We start from the raw sequence: 24,460 nt of genomic DNA, 5'->3' as shown, positions 1-24,460 counted from the left end.
ATTCAGTCTATTACTAAGCTAGCTTTTCTTTCAAGGGCCACTCTAGGAACAATACACCATCAAGGGAAGTGAAATGGCCCCTTTACCTTGTCAAAAACTGCCTGTAGCTTGCGAGGGGCTTCTTCAAAGCTGAGTGAGAACAGAGCTATCTACGCCACCCGTTACACATACTAAAATGCAAAGAGCAGGACGTCAGTGCCCCGGAGATGAGTTTAATGTGCGTTTGTGGGCGGCTGGGGACTGTGGGCGGCTGGGTGCGACTATGGGTGTGAGGGTGCCAGGCAGAGGCACTGCAGAGGGTGGCGGTGGGAGGGGAGAGGGGAATCAGAAATGTCACTGGCCAGGGCTGCTTATCTCTGTTTACAGGCACAGAGAGTAGGCCAAGGTCCTGTTGTAACAGCAACGGGGGACTTGTGGCCACATAGCGTGCGTGAATCGACAAGAACTCTGGAAAGTGACAGAACTCAGTGCCAGGCTGAGTGAGGGCGGAGGGAGGGCCTTGGGCCAGTGGCCATGTGGGTGGGGAGCAGTGACCCCTCTTTGCTCCCCCTCCCAGAAGAATGGAAGCTGGGGAGGGAGAAAGGCTCTTGGCAGAAGATGGGGAATTGGCTTTTGAACACTCCCTCTCCCCCTGCTGGAGGCGGAGACTGGTTCCATAGTCCAGGATGGCCTTGAACTTGTAACCCTCTTGCTTCCACTTTAAAGGTACTAGGATTGTAGGCATGTTCCATCATATCTGATGGTGGTACATATGTGAAGTATGGCATGACACACGTCCTTAGTTATGAGTACAGAACCCGTGGGACAGTAAGGGCGAGTGTCTGATTGGAGGGTTGGCGCTGAGCATTATCTCAAGGTAGTAGACAGGAAGTTGATCCAGCGAACACGTTCTCTAGAATAGGAAGTTGGAAGAGGAGCAGAGGGCCCTTCGGGCCCTGGAATTCATCTCCCCATAGACATGCTCAAGAAAGGTCCTTGGAAATCTCTTGAGAGGAACATCCAGTTCTCAGAGTTAGGCTGGACCCCTCTGTCCAGTTGGGACCATAAAGGGGTCTTCCACCCGCTTCCTTACAAAGGACCCTAGAACCAGGTGGCTGGTATTTCTGGAATACTGGAAGGCTTTTCCGAGCCCAGAGACTTCTTTTTTGCTTTTCTGTTTCTGATTGCAGTCTTTAGTGGCCTGGGGTCAGTTCTTGATGAGGACATCACTCTAACCTGCCTGGTGCCAGCTTCTTCCAGCTCAAGACATCAATCATGCCCTGGTAATCTAGCCCCCATGGTCTGGTGCCGGACAGGTGATGGCTGAGGTTGGTCCATGCCTGCTCCAGCCTGGGGCACACTGGTCACAACTCCACAAAATGAGTCATATGCTGCCAGCCTGTCCTTGCTCCTTTTGCCCCCTGTGGCTTTAATGCAAATGTCACCCGTGGGATCCTTTCCTCGTGGGACTTTATTTATTTATTTATTTTTAAATGCCATATTGGAGAGGACATTTGTCTTCTTTCCTGTTGAAATTGCTTTCCATGGGTTTGGGAGACCTGGCCATCGATTTTCTTTTAGAGTGTGTAGAAAGCTCCGTGAAGATTTTGGCTAATTAACTTTCAGAGAAGTGCCACTTAAATTTATCCAGGAAGTTGAAGTCTTTTTTTTTTCCCTCCCTCCTCCCATATCTTCAAAAATGGCATTTAACTTTTGTTTTCAAATCCCTGCCAGTATCCGGTCTGTTCAAAAGTGATTTCCCTGGGGAGAGATGATAGTCTAGAGGTTCCAGTCTATAGCACAGTGGGTTAGAGGCCCTTGCCATGCAAGCCCAAGGGACCCGAGTTCAATCCCTGGAAGCCCTGGAAAGGCAGAAGGTGAGAACCCCGGCACCACACAGGATCTGATATTTATAAGAAGTTTCATCCACACAAAGATTACACTTTTGAAAATACACGTTTGCCCCGGCGTGCCTGTTAGTACTGACACCGAGTGTCCGGAGATCAACTCCGTTTTCACTGTGTCCCAGCTCTGTTGGGCTCCATTCGGTGTGAGGTGCAGATGCTGGACAGCTTCACGGTTCACTCTTACTAAGTTCATTTTCTTGTTCCTCTTACGTGGGCCAAAGCTGTCGGAAGCGAGGAACGTGGCAGGGACATTTGCCTTAAAATCTTGCTATAGATTTCTTACATACTGGCTTCCAGAAGAAAGAAATCCTGTTTCCTCCAGGAGGTGAATTTTACCACACCCCCCCATCCCTTTTTTTATGTTTATCTTCTTAATCCCCCCCCCCCTTAACCAGAATTTCTTAGGTTGAACTAGTGAACATCTTTTTAAAAAGATCATGAGATGAGTCCGGATGGATGGTGGTGTTCACCTGTCATCTTGGCCCTTGGGAGGCTGAGGCAGGAACATGGGCTGCATAGTAAGATCCTGTCTACAAGAAACGGCATGGGTGTTGGTTGCTGGAGACTCTGGGCAGGCTGTGTCATCTTGCATGGGTCGAACTGCCTGTAAATGGTTCTGTTCCTCTGAGACACATGGCCTTAGCCGGGGGAACCGTTCAGGCTGGTGTGACACAGGCAGATACTTGGTTGAAAATGTTCTTCATTTTTGATCAATCTTGTGGTTCTTGTTAGTATCTTTGATTACATCAGATTACGTGCTGTTCCATTTTATAGCATTTTAATGGGCTTCCAGCTTTCCCTCCCCAGTTCGTTTCCAGCTGTGTGGTTATTAGGCTTTGACGGTAGTTTGGTTTTGTTACTGCTGGGGTACCTTCTCTGTGTGCTGGGCCTTCTGTGTGACTATGAGGGTCTTCAGAGGTGAAGAGAGCGGGTAGGGGGGTTGGAGGAGCAGGGAGGGGCATTGTTTGTTTCTCAGAGGCTTGTCAACAATTAGCTTACAGATGAGTCTTCCATGACTGCATTCTCCAGCTGTAAGATGTTTGCTTTCGATCCTTTGGTAGGAGGCTGGTGAGATGACTCAGTGGCCAAAGGTGCTTGCTGAGCAAGCCTTAGGGCCTCAGTTCCATCCTCCATGGAAGGAGAGAACTGTTTCTGCAAAGTTGTCTTCTGATCTTCACACAGTGCCTTGCCTCCACACTCATGCGCTAGTAATAATAATAATAATAATAATAATAATAATAATAATAATATGTTAATAAACAGAATAAAGTTAAAAATCGTCAGTAGAATCTGACCCATTGATTTTAAAAAGAAAGGACAGACAAGTCTGCTTAAAACCTTGCTGTCTGGCAATCCATAGCGCTATATGCTGGATTAGAACCCTGTGCATTGCTGGTGGGATTGTGAAATGGCTGAGCCACTGTGAAAAACAGTATGGTAGTTCTTAAAAAAAAAAAAGCAAGAAAGAAAGAAGAAAAAGGAAAACAGAATTTCCAGATGCTCCATCAAATCCACTCTTGGGCCTGAACTCAAAATGATTGGAAGTAGAACTTGATGTGTATACCCCTATGTCCACAGAGTATTGTGACATGTTCTCTGTAGAGAGTATAGTTATTATATATTCATAGTGACTAGGGCATGAAGGCAATCCAGCTATCCACTGACTGATGAACTGAGGAGCAAAGTATGGGATGTAATACAGTCTGACACAGAAGGACACTCTGACATATATTATAACATGGATGAATCTAGAATGCTGTATACTAAGTGCAATATGCTGGCCTGAAAAGATCCAAATTATATGAAATACTTGATTCACAGACATAAAATTGACTGTGTAAATTGGGTCACCACCCTGCAAACCAGGATGGTCTTCTAATTGTGTCTTCAACTCTGGGCATTTTCAAGTATTATTATTATTATTAATCTTGTCCTAATTAAAAAATCTCTCTCTCTCTCTCTCTCTCTCTCTCTCTCTCTCTCTCTCTCTCTCTCTCTCTCTCTCTCTGTATAAATGCTACACACATGTGTCTATATATGGAGGTCAGAAAAGGACATTAAATCCCCTTAATGTTATAGGTGGCTGTGAGTTGCCTGACCTGGATGCTAGGGACCAAACTCAGGTCCCCTGGAAGAGCAGTGAGTGCTCTTAACAGCTGAGCCTGCTCTCCAGCCTCACCATTTTAATTTTTATTAATTAAATTTATTCTTTGGAAATTTTATACATATAGTGCATTCTGATGACTACCCCTACCTCTCTTATAGCTCGCCCACCTGCATCAACCTCCCCTCTTCCATACAAGTCCCCATCTCACAATCATGTCTCTTTGTTTTGTTTTGTGTCCTACTGTGTTTAGGCAGGGCTGTGTGGCCAGGGGTGTGGGACTTTGCACTGGGGTCTAGTGAGCTCCCTTTGGTGGTTACACAACCCCCCCTTCTGTAGCATCCCTCAGCAATTCCCAAGGTGGGGGAGTATCAGACATTATTTTAAATACTTCTCTTGTTTTGATCAGAGAAAGTTCTTTTTCTTTAACTGTGGCTTTAGAAGATCCACATGCATCCTCCCTTACATACTTCTTACAACCAATGGCTGGACCTCCGCAGGGTGTCTTCTCTGTCCTTGTAATCCTAGTTTATTCTAAACGCTTCTCTGTTGTAATAGTAATCTGGGTGTGTTTTGGCAACTTTTGAGAGCAATATTATGGGGCTGCTCAAAGAGGGGGCTCTGGCAGCTGGATGCTCTCTAAGTCCTATACAGAACATTGCTACAGACCACCTCCAGGGGCTGGCCACATCTCAGCATCCCAAGACAGGGCTGGTCACCTTTATGATGGTTTGTTCTCTGGGGCCTATTTTAAAGGAGCTTCTAAGTGACTTGGTAGATGGGACAGGAAATGGGATCTGGTAGAGATTTGATGACATTGGGGCTCTTGGTGCTCATTGGCTTGGCTACCATAAATGCGGCCGCTTCCTGGGGAGAGGGTAGGGGACTCCTTCCCTCTGATTGTGTCTACTTTGCCTGGTCTCACTCCTTGGCTCTTTTGCCTCCTGTAGGCTTGGGGACCAGTTCTACAAGGAAGCCATTGAGCACTGCCGGAGCTACAACTCACGGCTGTGTGCAGAGCGGAGCGTGCGTCTGCCCTTCCTGGACTCGCAGACTGGGGTAGCCCAGAACAACTGCTACATCTGGATGGAGAAGAGGCACCGAGGCCCAGGTGAGCCATGCCACTGCTGGGACCAGCATGCACAGGGGTTCCAGTCTGGAGGAAAAAGTACTACTGTGTCTGGGAGTTCACACAGCTGGGTAGGGTGGGGGTCAGATAGTACAGATTCTCCAAGGGACCAGACAAGGATGATGGGAGGTATTTATCTCAAAGAAGTCCAGTGAAAGCAATCTTCATTTTTCACCCTTGGGTGTTGGCTAAAATCTGCAAATGTGCTTAGTTGTGGGGATAAGGCTTAGTTTTGTCATCCGAACTCTGTCCCTGAGGCTTGTCGTCTGTGAGGTGTGGAGAATCTCAGTATTTACTACACAGACTTTATCGGGATTGAATGACAACATCTATAAATAACTCAATGTGTATATGCTCTAAAATACTGGATATTATTGCTGTCATGGCTAAGACTTTAATTTAGGCTTATCAGAATAGAATAAAGACTCTGGTGTAGATTAGGGAGATAGCTACCTCTAGAAATGCAGTTTTCTGTGGTCATATTTTTTATTTTAAAATTTAAGTATGTATATATGTGTATATACCTGTTTCCATGTGTGTGCATGGTGAGTATGTGTGTGTGTGTGTGTATGTATGTATGTGTGTGTACATGTGTATGTGTGTGTGTGTGTGTGTGGGGGTACATGTGTGCATGTAAGTATCTTCCTTAATTAGCTGCTCTTCACCTTGCTTTTTTAGCCAGGATCTCTCTCTTTTACCAGTAGCTTGCTGATTCAGCTCGGCTGGCCAGCCATCGAGCCCCAGGGAGCTGCCTATCTTTTCCTCCCCAGCACTGGGATTACAAATGTGTGCATTTACATGGGTTCTGAGGATTGAACTCAGATTCTATGCTTTCGTGGTAAGCACGTTACCGACAGAGTCATCATCTCCGTAGCCTCTGTGTTGATTTCTTCTTTTCCCTACATTTGGTAGGGTCTCATGTATCCTAGGCTGATCTCAAGCTTGCTATGGATCCAAGCCAAACTTGCTATGATCTATGGTCCTCTTGCCTCTCTCTCTCAGGTACTGGGATTAAAGGCATATGCGACCACTGGCTCTGTATGAGTATATCAAACAAACTTTTGTTTTGAAAAATTTCATATTTATGTAAAATTTGGACAATGGCAGAGAAAATGGAAATCCTCATGGCCCAGCTCCACAAGTCACTTACCGCCAATCATTTCATTCATTCTTAGCTGTCACCTTTTTCCCCCGACTCCAGATGACTTTGAAGTAGATCTGGGAAAACATATCATTTCATGTATAAATACTGTGGACTTAAAAATGTCCAGCCAGTATAATAAATTTCAGTTTTACTCAATTATTGAAAAAAAATAGCCAAATGAATGGAAACACATGAACTATGAACCAAAGGCTGAGGGGCCCCCAGCTGGATCAGGCCCTCTGAATAGGTGAGACAGTTGATTGGCTTGATCAGTTTGGGAGGCAACTAGGCAGTGGGACCGAGTCCTGTGCTCAGTGCATGAGTTGGCTGTTTGAAACCTGGAGCTTATTCAGGGACACTTGGCTCAATCTGGGAGGAGGGGACTGGACCTCCCTGGACTGAGTCTACCAGGTTGATCGCAGTCCTCGGGGGAGGACTTGTCCTGGAGGAGGTGGGAATGGGGGGTAGGCTGGGGGTAAGGGGAGGGGGTAGGAGGGGGGAGAATAGGGGAACCCATGGCTGATATGTAGAACTGAATGGTATTGTAAAATAAAATATATATATAAAAATAAAAAAAGAAAAGAAAAGAAAAAAAATGTCCAGCCAGTTGGGTACAGTGGGACACACCTGTAATCACAGTATTTAGGAAGCTGAGACAAGAGGATTGTGAGTTTGAGGCCAGCCTGGGCTACATGACAAGATTCTGCCTGAGAAGATAAAGGAACAGACCAACCCATCCCACAATCATGATCAAATCAAATCAGTCGGCACTCACCTCTCCGGCACTCACCTCTCCGGCACTTACCTCTCCGGCACTTACCTCACCTGCCACCTCGAGTGTAAACCAGGCTCCAAATAGGATTCCTACATTACACCTGGCTGATGTTCCTCTCAGAAATCTCCAGGCTTTTCTTGGACACAGGCTCTCTCTCCTTTGTATGTTATTTGTTGAAGAAACTGGGTTGTTTGCACTGTGGGGTTTCCAGAGCTGGATTTGCTGATTGCATCCCCGTGGTGTTATTCCTGTGAATTGATAATTAGGTCTAGAGACTTATTCAGGCTCTCTTCTCTCTCCCTCCTCTCTCTCTTTCTTTGGCAAGAGCAATTCCTAAGTGGTAGTTTGTGCTTTCGTCAGGAGGCGCATACAATCTGGTTATCTTCCCTTTATTCATGTTAGCAGCTCTTGATGATAATCATCTAGATTCTTATTCCATGAAGAGTTGCAAAAAAAAAAAAAATGTGGCTTTTGATTGGAGGCCATCTTTGTTTTTTCATTTGTTAACTCTACAGCTTCTGTACAGGAAGACATCCCCTCATTAAAACTTTGGTTATTATGAGGTGCAGCTGACAAGATATAGATGGTATTTCCCCTGTATTTACCAGTTTTCAGAATAATGACTTGGTTCCTTGGTATTGTGCAAAGCTGATCAATACAGTTACTTTAAGTGCGATCATGAACTCGGACGTAAACACATTGGATGCACTTTAATCCATGGCAGCTGTCATTCTGATTGATGGTTACGTGGTCCTCTCTTCAGCCAGTCGGGCTTTAGAAACAGCCCCAGGTCCGTCTGGTGGCTTCCTTGCCATTCCAGGATCAGGACACATGGGTGCAGGCTCACCTGGTGTACTTCTTGCCTTAGACCTAGATGGAGCTGCTTCTTCTAGGAGCCCTAGATTCTCATTTTTTTGTAGATGTTTAGAAGCAACCATCTATGCTGGTCACAGCTCTCACGTTTATCATTGTTTCTTGGAGTTTCCAGTCAGCATAGCTATGAAACATGTTTTTAAGTGAAATATGCTGCAGAATTATACTATTTCCTAGCTAATTCAGTTTTAAATAGTTTGTACTTAACTATCTTTATTCTATCTCCCTCTTTTCAGACATTCAACACACACACACACACACACACACACACACACACACACACACACTTGGATACACACTCCCTGTGAGTGCATGCATGTACACGTTTATCACATACATACACACACACACACACACACACACACACACACACACACACACACGTTCACAAATGCATGCATGCATACAACACATATGCAATATACCCCCAAACCAGGATTTACTGATACTGACACACTTGCTTTATCCCTTACAGTGCTCACAACAGACACATCAGTATCACAGTAACAACAAGCCTATTCATAGGAAGATTACTGGACAGGGTTTAAGACTTCTTTCCTTTTGCCTTTTGTAGGGCTGGTCTTCCTTAGGCTATAGGGTCCAACCACTCTGGCTTGAAGTCATCTCAAACAGTCTTCTGTGTTGGTTGTGACAGTAAGTCTTCTACACGGTTGGATTTATAGGTTTCAGTTTGGTTTTACTTATTAGGGATTGCTCTGTGCAGAGGCTCCATAGAATCTCTTTTCTTACAATTAGCTTCTCGTTTTGAGTCACCATATACCTCCTGGGAGCCGCGAACATAGCACAGAGAATGCCTGTCTGATTTTCATTCCCTTTCCCCTAAGATCAAACCAGAACATCTCACCAGAAGTTGATGTTGGTGAAATGCATGTGCACAGCTCTTGCCATTATTTTTTTTAATATTTAAAACAATTTAAAATTCAAATCTGTTCCCTTCCCCCAAGTCCTTCCAGATCCTTTCCCCTTCCCTACCCACCCAACTTCAAGTTCTTTCTCAAAAGACAGGTAAAACCCCAACACAACAACAAATTCTCAAAAGAAAGAAAACAAAATAAAATAAAATACTATCCAAAAGGAAATTAAAAAACCCACCAAATCATAGCCAAATAAAAGCACACACACACACACACAAAACTGTGGAGTCCATTATATGTTGGTCAACTGCTCCTGAACATAAGGCCGCCCTTGGAGCTATACCCAGTGCTACTCCACTGGAGAAAACTGATTTTCCTTCTTCCAGAAGGTATAAATGACAATCTAGTTAACTTTTACCAGGGTCTAGGTTTTTGTTCATGCATTCATTCATTCAAAAAAATATAACAAAATATTATATAATATGTAGCACGAATCTTAACAGGCCTTATTAATAAAAACAAACCCGGAGCCAAGTATTGGGGTGAACGCTGGAAGATCAGAGAAGCAGAACAGGCCACAGTCACCTCACTTTGCCAATTCCTCAGCTGATCCTGCTTCCTTAGACTGGATGCCTTTCAGCTGAACTGTGCTGCTCAAAAGCCTAAAAGCTTACCCAGGCTCTAGTTCCTGGTCCTCATGCCTTAAATAACTTTCTGCCTCCTGCCATTACTTCCTGGGATTAAAGTGAGTCACCATGCTTGGCTGTTTCCAGTGTGGCCTTGAACTCACAGAGATCCAGGTGTATCTCTGCCTCTGGAATGCTAGGATTAAAGGTGTGTGCTACCACTGTCTAAACCTATGTTTAATACAGTGGCTGGCTTTTTTCCTCTGATCCTCAGATAAGCTTTATTGGGGTACACAGATAAAATTTCACCACATGTCTACGGACCAGTTAGCTCAGTTGGTTAGATGGTGGTACTAATAAAACAGCTATCTTAAACATGTCTATTGAGAAGTACATCAGATCATTGCACCATTTAGAGCACCCGGAGAATGCTTATTACATTTACTTAAAACTCTGTGATAACTCAGGTTTCCTTCCTCAGAGAACATGTTGATCTTTCCTTCATTCCCAAAGAATACTTTTTATGGCTATAAAATTACAAATGGATAGTCCTTTAGGAATAGCATTTGAAAAATTTGCAACTTCTTCAGAAGGCTTGTGATGAGAAATCTGCTGTCAGCCACATGGGTTTTCCCTTGTAGGAGAGGTGTCTTTTTTTTCACTGCTGTTAAGTTTTTTTCTTTGCTTTTAGTTTTCAAAAGTTTAATTTTGACGTCTTGTAATAGATTTGTTCAGCTTTATTCTATTTGAAGCTTACTTGGCTTCCTGGACTTGTAGATTTTTTGTTTTTGTTTTCTCTCCAAATTTGAGAAACTGTTGGCTATTATTTTCGGCCCCATTCGCTTTCCTTTTGAGGTTCTAACAACACACATGCTGGATATTTGCTTCCCAGGCTCTGTTTTTCTGGTTTAAAATTTTATTCCTTTATTATGTATGCATGCTCTGCCTGCACAAATGTAAGCACCACGCGTGTGCAGTGCCTGCAGATGCCAGGAGAGGGCATTGAGTCCCCTAGGACTGGAGTTACAGACAGTGGTGAGCTGCCATGTGGGTGCTGGGAATTGAACCAGGTCCTCTGGAAGAGCAGCCAGTGCTCTTAACTGCTGAGCCATCTCTCCAGCCCCCCAGACTCTATTCATTTTTATTTTTTCAGTTCCTTAGTTGGGCAATTTCTACAAGTTTATGTTTCTTTTGCTGCTTTTTTTATTTTCTCCTTTGCATTCTGCTGATGAGCTTCCTCCATGGAGAATTTTTTGGTTCTTTGATTACTATTTTTCATCTCAGTTTTCTATCTGGTTCCTTGGATCTTCTGTGTATTTTTTCTTTTTCTATTTTTCTTTTATTGAAAATAGTTTTTTTTTTAATAGGATATATTTTCATTTTAGTTTCTGCTCCCCCAACTCTTCTGAGATTCTTTCCTACATCCCCTCTGGTCTGAATCCATACCCTTTTCTGTCTCTAGTTAGAAAATAAGATGATAAAACAAAAACAAACAATCTGGAATAGGAAAATCACAAGAAACACATAAACATGCAGAGACAGGTTCGCACACAAGCTATGGGAATCCCATAAAAACACAAACATTGGAAGTCATAATATATACTCAAAGGAACTATAAGGTTAAAAAAACTAAGGCTTGAGAAAACATTACAAGACAAGGAACCTGCAGAGATGTCACTGAGTTCACTTCGTGGTGGCCATCTACCTTTTCTGAGACTTTTTGTTTTTTTCATCTGTTGTGCATGTTCCTAATTGATGAAACATTTTTATGATGGCCACTTTAAAATCCTTGTCAGATAATGCTAGCATTAGCATCATTTAGCCTTTTTCTTATGAAGTTGATTGGATCTTGGACATTTTGGCTATTTTGTTATAAGACTCCAGATGTTATTGATATTTTGTCTTAGGTAGGTTCTTCTGATATTCGTGTGTGTGTGTGTGTGTGTGTGTGTGTGTGTGTGTGTGTGTGTGTGTGTGTGTGTTTTGTTACCAGAGGATAGGCATGGGAGTCAAGGTTCCTCATGAGTTCAGGCTTCTCCCCTGGCTCTCTCTGACATCAACACACTAGATATTCTGGATTCATGGAGAACTTATGCCATTCTTTTTTGGTCTTTGGTTTGAGAACAGGATTTTCGTGGGACTTTTTTTGTTGTTTGTTGTTCTGCATTTAGTGATACCTTCAGGTTATCAGCTTTCCTAGGACCCAGTCCAGGAAACTTGAATTAAAAGTAATACCCAGGGAACTCAACCAACCAGATGTCCCTCAGGTCCCAATGTCCTTCACTGGTCTGCTTTGTCACGCGTTGGTACTGTCTCCTTTGTTGAATGGATTATCTGGTGTAGTTGACTGTACTTACGAAAAGTATGTGGTAGCACTGGAGAATTGGCTCAGAGGTTGAGAGCACTGGCTGCTCTTCAGGAGGACCTGAGTTTTACCGTTCTTACCATTTACCTGACAGCCTACAAACGTCTTCACGTCCAGTCTCAGGGAATCTGATGCTTACCTCTAGCCTCCTTGGACACTGCACACATGTGGTTCATAGATTTGGACAAAGCTCCCATGTACATTTAAAAAAATGAAAAAAAGAATAGGAGAATGTTTACCTACTCCAATGTCTAGAAACAAAAATTATTGGGATTACATTTTTATTAAATGAAAACCTTAACAGCTTTATTACACATAAGCTGAGCATCCCTAATCTGAAATTATTATTATTATTATTGTTATTATTATTATTATACATGTGAGATGCTGGGGATCAAACCCAGGTCCACCTGCAGGAAGGACTAGTGTTCTACAGCCCTGAAAATTCAATATTTTGAGTTTCAGTTTTTGGAGCATTTTTGGATTTTAAATTTTGTGATTAAGGATGCTTGATATAGGTAAAGTTGATATAAATACTTCAAGATGTAAAAAAAACCTCTGGGTTCTGAAATATTTCTACTTCCAAGCATTTGGGGTAAATGATATTCAACCCATACAGTTACACACAATAGATTATGCATGCATTTTTGTGTGTAATTTGTTGAGATTTGATGTGTGTAAAACCATTTGCACAATCCAGATAATGAACATATCCTTGACCCAACAAAGTTTCTAAATCTCTTTGACCCATTTCTTCTTTCTACCTTTCCTCTCTTTTTCTTGGGGGTGGACCCCTGATTTCTTTATATACTGGAATGTACTCCTTTTTAGAGGTGGTTATGTCTGCCTTCTTTCACTTAGTATGATTATTTTCGATTCAGCCACGTGCTAGCATGCATCAATAACCTCGTCCTATGCCAGGTAGTGTTCTGATGTATGGCTGTCACACTGTTTACCCATTCACCTGTTGATAAAATCGTGGACTTCTTTCTAGTTTCTGGCTATTATTAAGGAGGGCCTTTATGAACATCTGTGTTTGAGTCTTTGCGTGGACACATGTTGTAATTCTTCTGGGACAGACAGCTTAATCACAGAACAGCTAGATCACAAAGAAGGTGAGTGCTTAACTTTTTAAAGAAATTGTCAGGCAATTTTCCAAGGTGAAATAGAGATCATCGCCTCCTGCCGTGTGTGAGGGCTCTGTGGCTTACTGTCAGTCAAGAAGAAATTTGGCCGTTCTCGTGGATGTATAGTGAAACTTATTATAGCTTTAATTTGTGTTCCCCTAATGAATAGTATTACTGATCATCCTTGTATGCACTTACTTGCCACTGAAAACGGTTCTTCTTGTATCCACGTTCAGCCCCTCTGTGAACAGATGTGTTGTTCTCATGCTAGCCATTGTCTCATTCTTCACAAATAGCCCCAGCATCCACAGTTTAATTAGCCTCTGACATCCTCTATCTAGAGAATCACCAGACTCTTCAGGTTAAGGGTCCAGGCTTCCAAGACTGCCCTATTTCATGTGCCAATTGCAAGTCCAGGCTGTCAGCCGTGTTTCTGACCTCTGGATACAAATTAGGGGCCCCCATGGTGCCGTTCAGATTTGGGCATTTGCTTGAGTGACTCACAGAGCTCAGAGAAACAGTTTACCTATCCGAACCGGCAGCTCATTTCAAAGGATCCACCTCAGCCACCTCCATTCCCTTGGGATTCATCACCACACAGGTCCTCCTCCTCAGCCCTTCCTCTCTGTTCATCTCCATCCATTTGTAATTCTCCAACACCAAGGATCTCACAGCTGCCATATGTAGATGTAACCAACCGTCTTATTAAATAAGAAACACAGAAACAATGTAAAGGAGAAAGCCGAGAGGTCAGAGCTCAGAGCTAAAATCTCACCCTTCCTCCTGCTGTCCCAGCTTCGCGAAAAGAGACCTACTTCCTCTCGGTTCGTATTTTTAAAGTATGTTGTTCTGCCTTCTCATTGGTTGTAAACCCAAACACATGACTGCCTCGTCACTGTCTGAATGTACAGCCCCCTGGGTCTTAAAGGCATATGTCTCCAACGCTGGCTGTATCCCTGAACACACAGAGATCTTATGGGATTAAAGGCGTGTGCCACCACCGCCACACTCTTGCTATGGCTCTAATAGCTCTGACCCCCAGACAACTTTATTTATTAACATACAATCAAATTAATATTTCAGTACAAATCAAAATAATATTTCAATACAATTAGATTACCACCACATTTCCCCTTTTCTATTTTAATAAAAAGAAAAAAAGCAAAAGGTTATGACTAACAAAAGAAAAACTATATACAAAAGTACAATAACTATATACAATATATACAAGTAATAAATACCTAAACAGGTATTTGACGAATCAGAGAAAATAATTCCATTATCTATCCTATTTTGATAATTCCAAGATGTATCTAATGTACTTTCTATCCTAATTAATTTTCAACTATAACTAACTAATCTTCAACCATAACTAACTAATCTTCAACTCCCTCAGAGACCCAAGAAGGGAATAATATTAGCTAACAAAAATAAAAACAGGAAGTGCATGCAAGCAACTTCCAAAAAAATTTTGTGAGTTAACAGAAACAGCCAGCTGCCTGGGCAGTCACCTGAGGTTTCTCCACAGTGTTGGGGCATCATCTTCAGCCTATAGGCTTAGTGTATCTGACAGACTCATTTGTGAAGTAGGATGTACACAAGGTCAACAGTTCAACCTCACATTGGGTGAGAGCAGTCCACGTACCAGAAACACCTGAATTCCACTAGTGTCGTGTCATGATTCAGGATTTTAAATTCTGGAAATTGTTGACAGTTTTTTAATTCAGCTGTTCATTCTTCTTGGCTGTGTATATATGGCTTCATCTCAGCATCCCCTTCTTCTCCACATCCCTCTATTAAATGCCAGTCTACTTTTGAGAGGCATGAGCTTTCAGCTGCTGTTCCATTGTACAACAGAATCCATCGGCCCTCTGCCTGTTAAGCTGCCTTCGAAGAAAAGGGCACCGTACCTTTTCCGGATGCGAAGGCCACTTCAGGGATGGGGCCATATTGTCCTGGCCTCAGAAGATGCCTTTTGATAAAGCCATAACCACACTTGTTTTGGCAAGAATCAGTAGTCCCTTGTTTCGTGATCTGTCTGTCCATTTTGTCCTGTTGATTCGAGGATACTTTGTTGTCCAGTGGCTAACTTTTGCCAGAATGAAAGTTGACTCCATATGCAGTTTCTTCAATGCCCATATTTTCTCTAAAGTAGATTGGTACTGCCAGGAGCCGACATGTCTCAAAAAAGAAAAATTTTCTAAGTTATTAAAACATTTTAAATGCCATATTCTGTAGATCTCTGAAGGGTTTGAAGATGACCTGTCTAAAACATCTCTGCTCAATTTTTAAAACATATCTAATATAACTACAAGTTCTATGATAATGTCTAACTACTAGCTTTCATTTCTTTATATCCTAATAGTTGATAATAATAACATTCAAGGATCAGAAATTTGCATTACATTGTTAAATGGATGGAATAAATACAATTAGAAATATACATATAGCATTTTCTAACAATATCAGTTTCAAATTTGTGTACAATATAAAACAATTCAATCCAATGTAAAGTATTTAAAACTAGTAATTGTCTTTTTCTTTTCTTTCTTTCTCTTTTTTTTTTTTTAAACAAGAACCTTAAATCTAATCTCCTTTGCTTAGCCTTTTTCCTAACCCTTGACAATAACTTGTAACCAACCCCCCTAAATACTGAAAATTATCCCAGACCCAAAACCCATTAAAAAGACCAAAAAACCACCCGCCCCACACCACCTCTTTGGGAATGTGGGCGTCGTATTCTTAAAATTGCTTCCTGCTGGGTATGGGCGAAGTTTTCTTTATCCTGAAAGAAAAATTTTAGGTTAATTGTCAAATTCTAGGAGAGGTAACTATATCCTTCATTATCCAGTCTGTGTATAATGCCAAAGTTGAGGGTTTATCTCAAGTCCTTATTCAAGTAGTCTTTGAGACTGGATCATCTCAGCTAGTCATCTCAAATTTGCTCTGAGCACCTTGTAGTTCAAAGCTGATCTATGGATGATGTTTGTCAGCTTAATGATATTATTATTGTCCACGTGGAATTGTTGTTGTTGTGGGGCCCCATCTTCTTTCTGGAGACTTCAGTTGATGTTAGGCCTGGCCATGATTTCCTGCAGAAAACTGATAAGAGACTCGAACACAAAAACATATATATGCAGCTAGCCTTTTTTCTAGAATTAGTTAGTACTCTATGTGACCATTCATATCTTAACAAAGTTTAAAATGTATATATATATATATTAATCTTGTAAATTTTGATATAAAATTTATACTTTGAGAAAAGTTTAAAGAATCAGAATAGAATCAAAGAGTTGAGATTAGTAATAGAATAGTCCCTTAATTAATTTTGCTTTTGTCCTGTACCATAGCAGAAGATGGCTCTTATTCTGGCATGATACAGGGAGTTTGCATTTTCCTTTTAACAACATGCTTGATTTTAAAGAAGGAGAGAGCCATTCTCCAACTCCAAAGTCAGCTTTAAATTTTAATTGAACTGGGACTATTAGAAAACCAAGAGTGTTAAATCTTTAGAGAAAAGCAGAAACAAACATTTAGGAAGACATAAAATTTTTTTAGATAATATATACCCATACACCGTTTCACTCTGTTTCTTGGGATAGATGATTTGTCCCTTTTCTTCAGTTGTCTCATTTGTCCAGTGTTCTTCAGATTCCTTAACCTTCATTCTCCTAAAAGACAAAAACAAAAACTTTTCCCCAAGACTAATTTTGGGGATGTTCCTTTTTGGCAAGTTATTATCTGATGAAATGAAAAGGCATGTTTTATTGATACAAGTTAGTTTAAATTGGATGTTCATGCTGGTTGATGAACTATCACCTCCTCTAATTAAGAGGTCTCTCTTGTTCAAATCGAACCTTTATCAATTTTGATGGTACCCACAGCTTATCTTCTCCTGTAGAAACAAAAGCAAAACCACGTCCCCAATGTAATACATACCCTGGTTTCCATTCTGAGGTCAGCACATCCTTAAAGTATATAGGCTGATTTAATTCTGTAGTTTTTTCTATTATCCAATGTCTCTCTGCAGCTGTTGTTCCTTTCTCATTGGCATTCAGAAAATTCAAAGTTAGAAGAGCATTATGCAGTCTATTTCTGGGGGTTTTTGTTACCCATTTCTGTTTATTTAGCATATCCTTTAGAGTTCTGTTTGATCTTTCTATAACTGCTTGACCTGTAGGATTATGTGGTATGCCTGTAATATGCTTTATATTGTAATAAGCAAAAAACTGTTTCATTTTAACAGAGACATATGATGGAGCATTGTCAGTTTTGATTTGTGCAGGTATACCCATGATGGCCATAACTTCTAGCAAATGAGTGATTACAGAATCAGCTTTTTCAGAACTCAAAGCAGTTGCCCATTGAAATCCTGAATAAGTATCGATAGTGTGGTGTACATATTTCAATTTTCCAAATTCTGCAAAGTGAAACACGTCCATCTGCCAGATTTCATTTCTCTGAGTACCCTTTGGGTTACATCCTGCTGGTAATGGCGTCTGATTGTAGAAGGAACAAGTAGGACATTTCTTTATTATTTCTTTGGCTTGTTGCCAGGTTATGGAAAAATCCTTTTTTAAACCTTTACTATTAACGTGATGTTTTTTATGAAATTCTGAGGCCTCCAGCACATTTCCTATCAATAATTTATCAATCTCTTCATTGCCTTGTGCTAGAGGGCCTGGCAGACCAGTATGGGATCGAATGTGAGTTATATATAAAGGATGATTCCTTTTCCTGATTGTATCTTGTAATTGAATAAATAGTGAAGTTAATTCTGAAGCATCAGGGATAAATTCTGCAGTCTCAATATGTAACACCACTCTTTCAGCATACTGAGAGTCAGTTACTATGTTGAGAGGTTCTGAAAAATCCATTAATACCAACAGAATAGCATACAATTCTGATTTTTGCACTGAATTATACGGACTTTGAACCACTTTACTTAAATTTTCTGATTTGTAACCTGCCTTTCCTTCTTTGTTGGCATCTGTATAAAATGTACGAACTCCAGATATGGGTTTTTGCCGTACAATTCGAGGCAAGATCCATTCAGCTCTCTTTATAAGATCAATTCTATTGCTTTTGGGATATTTGCTGTTAATTTCTCCCAAAAAATTACTGCAAGCTCTTTGCCAAGGTTCACTTTCTGTCCATAATTTTTCAATGTCCTCCTTAGTTAATGGTACGACAATTTCTGCTGGGTCTATGCCTGCTAATTGACGAAGTCTCATTTTTCCTTTGTAAATCAAGTCAGAGATTTTTTCCACATAAGTTTTTAATTTTTTATTTGGTTTATTTGGTAAAAATATCCATTCCAATATAATATCTTCCCTCTGCATTAATATTCCAGTAGGAGAACGCCTAGAAGGTAAGATAACCAAAATGCAATCCAGCTTTGGATCAATACGATTCACGTGTCCTTCATGCACTTTCTTTTCTACCAAGGCTAATTCTTTCTCAGCTTCAGGTGATAATTCTCTTGGACTATTTAAGTCCTTGTCACCTTCTAAGGTTTTGAACAAATTAGTCAGTTCATCATTTTTTACCCCAACAATAGTTCGTAGATGAGAAATATCTCCAAATAATCTTTGAAAGTCATTAAGAGTCTGTAGTCTATCTCTCCGAATTTGCACCTTTTGGGGTCTAATTTTTTGTAGCTCTATTTTATATCCTAAATAATTAATAGAATCTCCTCTTTGTATCTTTTCAGGAGCAATTTGTAATCCCCAGCGAGGCAAAATTTTCTTTACTTCTTCAAACATTATTTCTAAAGTATCTGCATTTGAGTCAGCTAGTAAAATATCGTCCATATAATGATAAATTATAGATTTAGGAAATTTTTTACGTATCACTTCCAATGGCTGTTGTACAAAATATTGGCACAGAGTTGGGCTATTCAACATTCCCTGTGGGAGGACCCTCCATTGAAATCTTTTAACCGGTTGAGAATTATTATAAGTAGGCACTGTAAAAGCAAATCTTTCTCTGTCTTTTTCTTGTAAGGGTATTGAAAAGAAACAGTCTTTTAAATCAATAACTATGAGAGGCCATCCTTTTGGTAACAGAGTAGGCAAAGGCATCCCAGATTGTAGAGAACCCATTGGCTGAATTACTTTGTTAATTGCCCTAAGGTCTGTTACCATTCTCCATTTACCAGATTTCTTTTTAATAACAAATACAGGAGAATTCCAAGGGCTGGTTGATTCTTCAATATGCTGAGCATTTAACTGTTCTTCTACCAGCTCTTCTAAAGCCTGGAGTTTCTCTGTTGTTAAAGGCCATTGCTGGACCCATACAGGCTTGTCTGTTAACCATTTTAAAGGTAGAGCTGTTGGTGTCTTTGGAAGATCATCAGTTATTGTGCCCTGTTCTTGTATAATATGGATGGCTGGTGACCACTCATTAGAACAATATCTTCTAATATTTCTCTCAGTAACATGTGCTAGTTTATGATTTGTTTCTGAGATTGGAGGGATGTTAATCTGAGTATTCCATTGTTGCAACAAGTCTCGACCCCACAGGTTCATAGTTATGTTAGCCACATATGGTTTTAATTTTCCTCTCTGTCCTTCTGGACCTATACATTCGAGCCATCTTGCACTCTGTTTCACCTGAGATAATGTCCCAATTCCTAACAGTTGAACGTTTACCTCCTGAAGAGGCCAAGTTGGATGCCAAAATTCTGGTGCAATTATGGTAACGTCCGCACCTGTGTCTACCAGACCAGACAACAAAACACCATTTATTTTTTATCGTTAATTTTGGTCTTTGTTCATTAATAGAAGTTTGCCAAAAAATTTTCTTTATGTTTTCTCCTGAATTTTCTATTCTCTCTGTTTCATCATTCTGACCAGCATGATTTATTCCAATAGGCATTTGGTTATTTAATCGCTCTCCAGAGCAGGCATTTCCTCTATGGCTGCCGGAAAGGTTTGAACTGGATTTGCACTGGGGGCCTGCCTGAGGCCCCTCTGGGAGTTTCCCGAAGACTGAGGCAAAGGATTACCCTGTCTGTCCTTTGTTGATCTACATTCGTTGGTCCAGTGTTTTCCCTTACCACACCTTCTGCATACTCCAGAAGGAAGGGGCATTCTGTTGCCATTGTTCCTTGAAGAAACATTGTTTCTGGAAATGACCTGTCTACAGTCCCTTTTCAAATGTCCTTGCTTTCCACATCCAAAACATCTAACACTCCTCAAACCTTTTGAAATTACTTCTCCTACCCATGTATCATCATGCTCATCAGCTTCAACATTAATTGTTTCTCTAATCCAATCTTCCATAGGTGCAGATCTTGCCCTTAATGGCCTGATTATTCTTTTGCATGCTGCATTCGCATTCTCAAAGGCCAAAGATTCAATTATTGCCTTACCAGCTTCTGAATCCGAGACCGTTCTCTTTACTGCTGAAGCCAGTCTTTGTAAAAAATCTGTAAAAGACTCTTTTGGGCCTTGCTTCACCTTTGTAAATGACTCAGATTTTTTTCCTGGTTCCTCAACTTTGTCCCATGCATTCAAGGCTGCCGTTCGACATAAAATTAGGGTTTGGACATCATATAAACATTGTGCTTGTGCTGAAGCATATTGGCCTTCGCCCATAAGCTGATCCTGGCAAACTTGTACTCCTTTATCCCTCCATTGTTTTTCTATGTTTTTAGCCTCCTCCTTAAACCAAGTCAGAAATTGAAGTCTCTGGCTGGGTTCCAGAACACCTTGTGCGAGGTCCCGCCAGTCCTGTGGTACTATCCTATTATATGTTGACCAAGTGTTTAACATTTGCTTTACATATGGGGAATGCATGCCATAAGATACTATTGCCTCCTTAAACCTTTTTAAATCCAACATTTCAATTGGAGCCCAAGTATTTTGTGTAGCCATTTGATCAGGCATCTGCTGTACTGTTACAGGATAAATTAAGGGTGACTGTGTGAAAACAGGCTTTCTTTCTGCAACCTTATGATCCCGACTTGAAACAACTTCACTGTTAATTTCTTCTGTCTGAATTTTTACAGGTTTAACAAGTTCTTCTAACGCTGTTATCTTGGCACTTAAATTGACTATCTTTTTAAATATTAAAATGTGGATTATTATAGTGATGAGGTGCATAATTCCACCAATACTAATATTATATAGTTGTTCCATTGCCAGACTGCCTAAAATTTCGAACAAAAACCAATTTTCTTCCAATGTACACATAAAACCCATTTGTTTTTTAATGTGGAAAAAAATTCTCTTTTAGATAGTTTCCTTTAAAATATCTGATATATTATGACTTACCAAATCTGCGTAGAACAGTAGAAATCCGAGGGGATTTTCAAAGCAGCCACCTAGTGTCCCAGGTGTAAATCCAGAGAGAGAGAGAGAGAGAGAGAGAGAGAGAGAGAGAGAGAGAGAGAGAGAGGAAAGAGAGAACGCACAAGAAAGCGTAGCCGGCTAAAGCTTAAATGCAGCCACGTGTTCCCTCTTGTGCCGAGTCAAGGCTTGGGTCTGGCTTCCTTAAGCTCCGACCACGTGCGTTGGCTTTACAGGCAGGGCCCTGTTCGGCAGGGCAGGTCTGAGTTGTTTGTAGCACCGGCTTTAGGCAAGCTGCTCACAGACCTAGGCCCGGGCTAGAAGTTGCTACCCGGACTAGGACGCCAGCAGCTCGGACTAAGAAGCCGATCGCCGCCGGCCGCCGTGTGCCGCCGCTGCCGCCGCCGCCGCCGCTGCCGCCGCCGCGGGCCGCCTGCCGCCCTTGCGGGAAAGTGGACCTGCCGCCAAGCCAAGCAGTTTTTAATGGATTCTTGTCACGTTGGGCGCCAGATGTAGATGTAACCAACCGTCTTATTAAATAAGAAACACAGAAACAATGTAAAGGAGAAAGCCGAGAGGTCAGAGCTCAGAGCTAAAATCTCACCCTTCCTCCTGCTGTCCCAGCTTCGCGAAAAGAGACCTACTTCCTCTCGGTTCGTATTTTTAAAGTATGTTGTTCTGCCTTCTCATTGGTTGTAAACCCAAACACATGACTGCCTCGTCACTGTCTGAATGTACAGCCCCCTGGGTCTTAAAGGCATATGTCTCCAACGCTGGCTGTATCCCTGAACACACAGAGATCTTATGGGATTAAAGGCGTGTGCCACCACCGCCACACTCTTGCTATGGCTCTAATAGCTCTGACCCCCAGACAACTTTATTTATTAACATACAATCAAATTAATATTTCAGTACAAATCAAAATAATATTTCAATACAATTAGATTACCACCACAGCCATACTTGGTGGAGCCCAGATCAGTGCATTGCTCAGCCCTCATCGGAGAAGCTTCTTCTTGCAAGTAGGTGGTAATGAACACAGAGACCCACAACTAGACAAGGTTCAGAGAGTGAGAGACCTTGGAGCACTCAGCCCTGAATGGGGTGTGTTTAATACAACCCTCTTCTCAAGGCTAGGGGATCTATATGGAAGAGATGGGAGAAAGGCTGTAAGAACCAAGGGTGGTAGGTTATTGTAAAGAAACAGCATTTTCTAGCCGTAACAGGGAAGATGCACATACAAGGCACAGAGACTGTGACAGCATGCACAAAACCCACACATCTCAAGTCCGGCAAAAAACCCAGAGTGAAGGAGGGGATGTGGGCACAAAGTTCCACCCACAGCCAAGACGTTATTTGAACATGATAGCTGCTGGGAGAAAGAAAAGCAGTTTTCTTCAGTGGAGTGACACTGGGTATATCAGCCATACTCCAGGGCAGGTCCCATACTCAGAAGATGGCCAACACAAATCATACTCCATGTATTTTAGTGGTTTATTTATTTTCCTTTCTTTTTCTTTTCTTTCTTTTTGAGAGAGAGAGAGAGAGAGAGAGAGAGAGAGAGAGAGAGAGAGAGAGAGAGAGAGAACATGAAGTTCAGTGGCTAGAGAAGTTGGAGGAAGATCTGGGAAGAGTTGGGGGGAGGGAAAGAATATCATAAAAACATACTGTATAAGATCCTCAAGAAGTAAGTAAAAAAAAAAAAAGGAAAACAGTTGTTAAAAAACGAGCTATGTGAAAGAGGTACCAGGGCAAGGGGTGAGGAGGGACTTGGCCATCTCCAGTTGTGACTCTCCTAGTACCTCTGTGTACTCAACCAGCCAGAGTGCTCTGAACTTCCTCCCTGTGGGTGTCTGTGGCCCTTCATTAGTGGGCATGGCTGACTGTGACATCAATCATTAGCGATCAGCTCAACTCCCAGTGCCTTAGGAGATCAGAGGTTGAATGGCAGAAGTTAGAGGCTGAAGGTCTGGAGGAGACGGGAAGCTCCAGCCTGATAATTGTATGTTTGGTATCCCTGGCAACATTCCCAATCTGAGGCTAGACAGAAACCTCCAATCAGTGGTGATCTTATTAGTGTACAAAAAGATACTTAGGGAATCCAGAAAAGGAGGACTAAAGATAGTGTATGTCTTATTTAATATATCTCAGTATCACACAGTCAGTCTACCCACCTGCTCATTGTAAAGGTATTCAACATTTAAAGATTGTTGGATTTGGGTACTTACATAGTCTAGGCACCTTTATCTTTGTCTCTGTCTCTCTCTCACACACACTGCAAATATTTTCTCTCAATCTCTGATTTATATTTTTGCTGCCTTAACAGTCTCTTTTAACAAGCAGAAGAGTTGAATTTTTGTGAAATTCAATTCATCAGTTTGTTCTTTCATGAATTGTACTTTTGGCAATAGATCTACTGCCTAATAGAAGGCATGTGCTTTTCCTAGAATTTATAATTTTAGATTTTATTTTGGTTCTATAAGTTGTATGTAGTGCAAAGTATGAACTAGTTTATTTCTGCAGATGTTTTCTGCAGTATTTGTTGAAAAGATTAGCCTTTCTTGAATTTTCTTTGTGTTTTTATTAAAGATTAGATGGTCACACATCTGTGGGTCTCCCTCTGGACTCTTGGTTCTGCTCCATTGCTCTGTGTCTGTTTTGACTTTTATCACAAGGTCTGGATTATTGTAGTTTCATAATACACCTTGAAATCAGGTGATGTTAAGCTGGCTGTGGTGGTGCATACTTTATAATTCCAGTACTTAGAGGTGGAGGCAGGTGAATCACTATGAGTTTGATATCAAAGTCTGAATATCAAGGTCCAGGCCAGCCTGGGCTACATAGTAAGATTTTTGTCTTAAAAAAGAATCAGAGCCGGGCGGTGGTGGCGTACGCCTTTAATCCCAGCACTCGGGAGGCAGAGCCAGGCGAATCTCTGTGAGTTCGAGGCCAGCCTGGGCTACCAAGTGAGCTCCAGGAAAGGCGCAAAGCTATGCAGAGAAACCCTGTCTCCAAAAACCAAAAAAAAAAAAAAAAAAAAAGAATCAGAGCCGGGCGGTAGTGGCACACGCCTTTAATCTCAGCACTCCAGAGGCAGAAGCAATCAGATCTCTGTGAGTTTGTAGCCAGCCTGGTCTACAGAGCGAGTTCCAGGATAGGCTCCAAAACCTACACAGAGAAACCTCGTCTTGAAAAACAAAACAAAACAAAAAAGTCAGATGACATATTTTTCAAAGTTATTCTTACTACCCTAGGTTTTTTG

General features: G+C 41.4%; 1 protein-coding gene across 5 annotated transcripts in view; it reads left to right on the top strand.

The window, feature by feature from the left end:
• Positions 1-24,460, top strand: part of Dpf3 (double PHD fingers 3) — a 292,453-nt gene that overhangs the window by 121,405 nt on the left and 146,588 nt on the right. For all 5 annotated transcript variants that reach the window (XM_015991899.3, XM_042260868.2, XM_076551003.1 and 2 more), the window contains exon 2: positions 4,941-5,101. In XM_015991899.3, the coding sequence (XP_015847385.1) occupies positions 4,941-5,101 (161 nt within the window). The remainder of the gene's footprint in view (positions 1-4,940; positions 5,102-24,460) is intronic.

Source organism: Peromyscus maniculatus, chromosome 14 (assembly GCF_049852395.1).
Source record: "Peromyscus maniculatus bairdii isolate BWxNUB_F1_BW_parent chromosome 14, HU_Pman_BW_mat_3.1, whole genome shotgun sequence".
Classification (NCBI taxonomy): Eukaryota; Metazoa; Chordata; class Mammalia; order Rodentia; family Cricetidae; genus Peromyscus; species Peromyscus maniculatus.
The sequence above is the reverse complement of the archived record's forward strand: the minus strand, read 5'-3'. Positions and strand labels throughout refer to the sequence as shown.